Raw genomic sequence first — 7,871 nt, 5'->3', positions numbered from 1 at the left:
ACCCCCCTTCGTATGGTATGTAGGTACCGTAAATTTACGTCGTTTATTTATTTACAATTAATAACTCCACTAAAATACGCTACAATTTGCTTATGTAGTAATATTATAACGATTCTAGAATAAACACGCCATTTTTCCCGTATAGAATAGATTGCGTCACATCCGCCTTCGCTCATTATCGCCGATGACTATCATTCATGGCGCCTCGATATCTATCGGGATTTCTGGAATATTCACTACACACTCAATGATTCATCATAAGAAATACGAAACAATTTAAAACATCAATTTACTATTTCGTTTGTATTACTCTTTGGTTCGCTCTAAGCTCGAGTACATACTGCGATCTCGTATGGTATCCACTATACAACATATATAAAAACGAGTATAAAAACGACATTCAGAATATTCAGCGTAGATGTTTAAAATACATTGCTTTTAATTGATGGCGAATATCCGTAACGGAGGACACGCTGTTAGCACGTTTTGATATTCATTCAATGGAACAAAAATTTATAAACAACACTTTAGATTGCCCTTATTTACTTGAAAATCATCATTTACTATTCCAATATATTCTAAATGCCTGATTTAGACTCCTTCACTTATCCTACTCCAAAATTCGTAATTATTTTGCTTACGTTCATTAAGTGTACCATTGTATACACGTACCCTTTCCTGTTATTGTTTGTTTACTTCTCTTATTGATTTGTAATAATTATATATTCCATTTATATTTTTTTCATTTTTTTTATCATGGTAATAATGCAGTATGTATACACTTCAATAATTAACAAAAAAACCTTGCTGGTTACATTGCCCCTTGAGGAGAGTCCGCGCATCCTCTATAGGCAATACAAGTTACAACCAAACCAGATCTCCGAGTTGATAACAACACGCAATCTAGGCTCTGTTCTGTAGTTTCCTGCAGCGCAGAACGGTTCGCCATAAGGAACCCAATGCAGATATGGATCCCAATCACACTGATGATCGGACACAACTTTTGACAAGTACTTCCCCGTTGTCCTATTCCATTCCAGACCATTTCATCTGACTGTGGATGTAAAGCAGTGGTTTTGGTCTTGCGAATGCCCAATAGTTGACACAGGCTTTGGAATAGCGAGGACTCGAAATTTAGTCCCTGGTCAGAGTGTAGTTCCAGGGGTACTCCAAATATGCTAAAAAATTATTTTATCAGAACGTCTGCTTCAGTTGTCGCTTCTTGATTTGCTAGCGCATATGCTTCTGTCCATTTGCTGAAATAGCCCATGGCCACCAAGATTTCTTTCCAGAATCTGTCTCGCGGAAGGGAGCATATAGCGCAACCTCATCAACTACAAGTTTCTGGAGGTGCTCTTCGAACGTTCAACAAAACACAATTACATCGTTCAAATATGCAAGGCACATACCTTTTGCTTTTCACCACGGCCTCCACATCGCCGCCCTCGTCGTTTTTTCCAATGCCCATCGAATGTCGGCTTAACTCGAATTTTAGGCATACCAATACTTTCACACGCTTCGGCGTTTCTTTGCGGGACGATTGTGGAACAGTCAGCAGATCTTGTGTTATCACTTATCACAGATGATACATCACTTTTTCGCGTTCTTCAGTAAATACCATACATCGTTTTCGTAATTCATTAATTTCAGTTTTCATTTCATTTTCTACCATATGAATTTTATCTTGAACACTCGGTACCTCATTTTGGACACTCTGTATTTCATCCTGAATCATACCTCTTATCTCTTGCCGGCCTGCTTCCATTTTAGCTTCCATTGATTGTTGACCTACTGCGATTTTAGCTTCACTAATTATTCACTTAAACATAATCTGACACACTTGACACCAGTGTAACGTAAATTGAATTACGTCGTTTATTTGTTTACAATTAATTAACATTAACGATAAACGACAATTGTTCCAGAATGTTCTTAGACGAGTCGGAATGTTCAGGATAGAATAACCACGTCATTTATCGCCGATGACTAATCTGTCATGGCGCCTCAATGTCTATCGCATTTAGCCATTTACACTACTAAGTTCTCTAGAACTTAGGCCATTGAAAGAACCGAGGAAAGAACAAACTTTCAAACAAACTTCAGCTTTAAAAGTTTTCGCTCTCAAAACTCCCAGAACCTGGGTCGTTTCATGGAGGGATGGTGATATTTTTTATATATACTTACATGATTTACTTGTACTGTGATGCGGAGATCGAGAACGTGATTTGGTTCTTTCATTGTAATCCGGCGATCCTCGAGAATAACCAGAAGAAGTCGACGTACCAGAAGACTTGCTTACGGAATGTTCACCTAAAAAAAATTACTTAAATTCCTGCATTTTCACCATTAGCCTATTGATCATATAATACGAAATTATATAGTGTGCCTTTGTCAATAAAATTGTTTTTCGCATATTTTTATATTTTTGGCAGGGACTAAAATATTGGAGTGATGGACACCATGTGTAGGTATATATAGAAACTCAAAACTGGTCTGAAACCTAATAAACATAGTTAAAGCATCGATTTCAGTTAGGTAATTGTTTTTGTTCATCCGGAGGTGGATGTATGCTTAGTTGGCTCAAGCGTAGCAAAAAACAGGGGCGTAAAATACTTCACAAAACTGCCGCCCGGAGGAACAGCACTTACCTAATTTCTTTCAGATCTTGAGTTTTTTTACTTGAATAAACTTACGGAGCCGTTTTTCTTACTTCTCCTCCCAAACAGGAACCTTTTAGTTTGGAAATGTAATACGACTCCAAAAATCCATTCAAAGTAATACGCTCAAAAATATAAAAAAAACAGATAGTCATTATGACAACTTGTACTATGATGATGAAAAAATTCACAGATTTCGCAATCCTTGCAACCATCGGAGACATTTGAAACGATAACAGTATAACGCCATATGTAAAACACAAATAACCCTTATTTACTCGGGATCACTTGCTCCACTCCACTCGAATATATGATTGAAAATGTTATTTTCTTAACCTAATATGGCTCCAAAAATCCATTCAAAGTAATAAGCTCAAAAACTCTAAAAAACAAGATTTTGACTTAGAGCATAGCGTCGAACTGCATTTTGAAAAGTAGGCCACTGCTCATATTGTGCAGGGTAGACATGCATTTGGAGGGACAAACACATACATTTTTCTGAACAACGTTTAAGTTCAAAATTTTTCGCTGTTTTTTTCGACAACTATAGCATAGGAGGATGGAACTAAGAATTAGTTGGATTTCGTTGTTTATTATTAATTTGGTTATCTGTATATTTTGTAGCGTACATATCATGAAACACGACTAATACTACTCCGTCCGTCCGTCCTTAGCACTAGCCGAAAGCGCCTCAAAGATGAATTTTTATTTAATAATTTGCTTCAAGACGTGTAGTGTGGATGAAATGAACAAAACGTAGAGCTATTGACAAATCGTGGCGCCAACATATCGCATTCGAACTTTGTTATTTGCGTTGAAATTGAAATAGCGCACACAGGCGCGATCAAACATTTAAAAAAAAAAGTAATGCACATACTAACTGACAACAGTGAAACGCTTGTGTGCCATTAAAATAATACCGCAACAAATACCAAAAACCACGGCAAATTCAAACGGGCGTCACTCATGCTGTCGGAATCGACGTATTTAAAGTTTTTGTGATTTTTATGTATACATTCTTTTTTCCTCCAACTGGTTAATGTGTGAGGAATGGACGAAGCACCCCATGTGAGTGCGACAGTTTATTGTTCAAGACGATTATAGACTTGAATTTTAAGTTCGTTTTCTGCCGGGTACGAAATTTTTTAAAAGCGGCACAAAAACTTGGCTTACCGCCAAGAACTCCCTATAAGTAGTTCTAAAACGCAAAAGTGGGTCGTAACAAACTGAGGGACGAAAGAACAAAACAAAAATAAAAATTTTACTCTTTTTCTTATCAGTATATCCGTCGACATTGGTTTGAAAAAAGTCCCTTACCTGAGTGTCTCCTATTTCTCTTTTTAGTGCCGCGGGTCGGAACCTTCCGATCATCACTATCTGCGTCCCTTCTGTTCGTTTTGTCATCATTATCTGCGTGGTTATTATTTTTCTTATTGGTGCACAATTTCCAATTACCACTATATACGTTTCTTCTTTTTTTCTTTTTGCTGCGACACTTCCGAACATAACTACCTGCGTCTCTTTTATTGTTCTTTTTTTTGTCGCCGAAGACGATGGGAACTTTAAGATCACCAATATCTGACCATCTGGTCTCTCTGATTCTGGTAGCAGTACGAACATCTTTGCATGCGTACCCGATTTCTTTCATTTTGGTGCGAAACTTCCAGACACCATATGAAAGCAGGAAATAAATCAAATCGACAGTTGGTACACTAAACAGTAAGCAATAAATGACCACGCCGATGCTCGAAAATTGAGATTAAAAAAATATAAACGCGAACACTTGTTAAATGTTTAAATATTCCCCGACGACTGATGCCCAGTACGAGCAATATGCTACTGAACATTATTTCGTGTAAAGGATGGATGGAAACACTTGTTTACAAACCCATAATCTACATCGTAACCAGACACTATCTCAAAAGTGCTAATATTACAAGAAACGAAGGGTTTATAAATTATTACATATCTATGCCGCCGACTCCTTTGATTGTTATTGAAATACGATAAGAATAGATGCACGTGTTTTGATAATTAATTAATTGAGATGCAAAATTGTAAATCTCCGTCATTTAACACTGCGATAATTTTAGTCGGGATATAAAAGTAAAATGCCCCAAAAATGATGGAATCTGATACAAGAAGCTATCACGATTTGTGTTGTTTATGTTGTAAATGGCGAGTAGCTTAATTAAGTTATGTAAAAATTGCTGAAAAACAGTCGCCAGATGAAGGCACGACAATTGCAACTTGGCGACTTCCCTTCAAGACTGCACGATTCTGCGTTATGTATTTAGTTGAAACAGCTATTTTACATTCGTTTCTCTTTTATAGTTCTAATTTTTCAAATTTATTTTGTCATGGGTCGAAGAACTTCCGGCTTTGTCGTGTCGTGGTGGACCTAAACTTCTAGAGCAAAACTCATATTTTTCATTATAGTTAATCGACTCACTAGGGTCATTGAATTTTTTATTCAATGCTAGGGTTCAGTACAGAACCTTCTCCTTAAATCCGGGTTCACGGAAAACCTAAAGCATCATGATTCATGAGACCTTCAATTTTGAAAATGGGCACCGTGTCACGTTCGGATTTAGTAACATCAAATACGTTTATCGATAGTTTTCATATGCGCAATTTAAATGTAATCCGGACGCACAAAAAATTCTTCAATGCAATTTCCAAACATTGAAAATTTGCATCAAATCGTCACGAAATGTGCGGTAGAGTGCAGGTTTGCATCTTGTGTGTTGCATTTTGCTCTTTTGAAAATTTTGTTAAATAATAAATAATTAATAAATTAATAATTTTTTGTGCAGTTTTTGTTACTTCAATGGCCACAAGGGTTCTCACGTTTCCAGTAAAAATTTCACATCATTTGCGTTTGACCCATTCGCATCAGAGTTCCATAATGCCTATATAGTTTCATTCTGAAGAATTCAAATCACCATTCTTCTCGGCAAGAGAACAGCATACTGGAAAATGTTGCAATTGCAACCACTTTGTAATAATAAAGCATGCCAACATAAAACCTGTGTTTTGGGATTTTTTCGTGTGCTACAAATGTGTGTTCTATTGATAAAAATTATCAAAGTCCTCGTGTGAGATCGAAGGGACTTCAGCGCATTTTTGTGTGGCAGATCAGTGTTTTAATAGCCAGTGTTGACTAGACCATCAGTAAGATCGTGTCGGGGGCTACCACACAACAATCCCTTTGACGGTACCCACTTCCGACGTCCCGTTCACCCGCAATTCGCGTTTGAAGATTTGACTCCACCATCAGGAGGGTCGTTTCGAGGGCTACCACATTCCCTTTGTTGGTATCCACTTCCGACTCCCCATTTACTCGCAGTTCGCGATTGAAGATTTGACTCCACCATCAGTAAGATCGTGTCGCGGGCTACCGCAGTCCCTTTGTTGGTACCCACTTCCGACGCCCCGTTCACCCCAAATTCGCGTTTGAAGTTTTCACTCCACCATCAGTTAGATCTTGTCGGAGGCTACCACATTTCCTTTTTCGGTGCATACTTATATTACACCCACATTTTGGTGGATTTCGCTAAAAACCTTCCACAAGATAGTACTTAATTTTTGGGGGCACTTCTCATTGCTCGAGCTTCTATTGGCGACACGAGAAAGAGAGACAGCGATTCGAGATTTACGAAACGTTAAACCGCGTGACAAAATTCGCAACGGAAGGTAAAAGGCGCCCGAAAGTTGGCTACCTCTCGGAGACGCGCGCGCGCGCCTTGAAAGAGGTTGTTAATTTCGCCCCTAGGACAAAAAACAAAATTCCGCCACGCAGGAGTGCGCGTTTACAACATTTTTCCGACGACACCAATTTGAAAAGAATCGGACCAAGACCAAAACTGTAGTAGAAGATAGGAAAAAACTGAAAAACCTTCACGTTAGTAAACTACGCTCGAGGATGACGCCCAGATGTCGCCAACCCCACATTGTGTAGCAATGTCCCTAAGTTTGACAAATTACACGGCCCGGTAGATACATGTATACCCGTTGCCTTTCTACAAGAGTTCTTCTACGCGCCCACATTTGCTGCCAGCCAGCTAGCCAACGTGAGATTAAAAGCTACTTTTTACAAATAAATTTGCAAAAATGCACTAATTACAAATAAATTTGCAAAAATGCGCTAAAAATTCCCTAAGCGCGGACTGTATAAAACTTTGTAAAAGAGGTTGCATTTATTATTTCGTCCAAATACCATTTTGCCGTCATTTCGCCCACTGCAGGTCCCGAATCCTTGTGTGCCGAAAACAATGTTGAGGGCACAAAAACGGGAAGATTCAAACTGCGTCCTCGCTGATCGATCATGATGCTAGTAGAGGAACCGAAGCGAGATAGTCAGCAGGTATCAAAAGCTTCGGCGACTTTCTCGGCGATGATTGGTCTTGAGAGGGTAGGCCTCGGCCACCTAGTATACTTGTATAATTATCTAGAGCCATCAAAGGATCAGACAATAGTGATATGGACCGACAGGTAAAATTTATATATTAATAGATTATAAATAAAATTTTAACTCTATTTTCTCCGTCTCTCTCTCTCTCTGTCCCTCCCTCCCTTCCTCCCTCCCACCCCTCCCTAGGTAGGTAAAGCTTTCTGGTATCTACCTGCGTAGGTAAATGGTAAAACGCAATTGTTTAAAAATGGGTCCTTTGTACCGATGGCAATTGTGTAACTTATTTCCTTGCATATTTCGGTCTCCTATACCTATTTCTAAGCATTAATTACAGTGTGTCCAGGCACAATAACAACCACTTTCGGTACCAAATTTGACATCCGCTTCTAAAGCATATCATTATTTATGTCCAAAAAAAAAAAACAAAAGAGGAATGAGGTTGGACAGACAGACGGCGTTAGGAAATTGTGCATTGCCGGGATAACCGATGCCGGGAAAGCAACAGTCGCCGTGATAGGTCGTGCCGAGGTGTACGTCGCCGGGATGGCACAGCGAAGGGTTAAACCTAACCTAAATTTTTTATTTTTTTTTTATACAGAACGTTACTATTTACGTGTTACAAATCCAACACTCTGCCCCATTTTAACTCTCCGCCCCGATTAACACTGCAAAGTGCAAAGCACTTCGCCACTGCATCACTGATCTTTAAAGCTGTCCATTTGATTCATGCCTTTATGCCACGAGAAAGTTATTAATATTTTGCTTTTAATGCTCTTTAGGTAGGCATTCCGAAGGGACGT

At 38.7% G+C, this 7,871-nt stretch overlaps 1 protein-coding gene across 1 annotated transcript; it reads right to left on the bottom strand.

Annotated features, from left to right (window-relative positions):
• Window positions 1–306: 306 nt before the first annotated feature.
• On the bottom strand, window positions 307–4,447 carry LOC116165773. Its single transcript, XM_031480441.1, has 5 exons — window positions 3,975–4,447; window positions 2,185–2,310; window positions 1,410–1,572; window positions 1,015–1,178; window positions 307–362 (listed from the first exon to the last, which is right to left on the bottom strand). Exons 1-5 carry the CDS (start codon window positions 4,303–4,305, stop codon window positions 307–309), a joined length of 840 nt encoding a protein of 279 aa, XP_031336301.1. The 5' UTR covers window positions 4,306–4,447.
• Between the last annotated feature and the right edge of the window lie 3,424 nt (window positions 4,448–7,871).

The sequence above is a fragment of the Photinus pyralis genome, unplaced genomic scaffold (assembly GCF_008802855.1).
Source record: "Photinus pyralis isolate 1611_PpyrPB1 unplaced genomic scaffold, Ppyr1.3 Ppyr1.4_LG3a, whole genome shotgun sequence".
In the NCBI taxonomy this organism is placed as follows: domain Eukaryota; kingdom Metazoa; phylum Arthropoda; class Insecta; order Coleoptera; family Lampyridae; genus Photinus; species Photinus pyralis.
Note: the sequence above shows the minus strand (reverse complement) of the source record. Positions and strands in the feature narration are given on the sequence as shown.

Bases quoted from the DNA above. Each gene is read 5' to 3' on its own strand.
- LOC116165773 (XM_031480441.1), bottom strand. From the start codon at position 4,305: ATGAAAGAAATCGGGTACGCATGCAAAGATGTTCGTACTGCTACCAGA. The intron at 2,311-3,974 runs GTAAGGGACTTT...AATTTTTTTTAG, and splicing joins GAGAAATAGGAGACACTCAG to GTGAACATTCCGTAAGCAAG. The intron at 363-1,014 runs GTACTTGTCAAA...TATGTTGTATAG, and splicing joins TGGAATAGGACAACGGGGAA to TGGATACCATACGAGATCGC.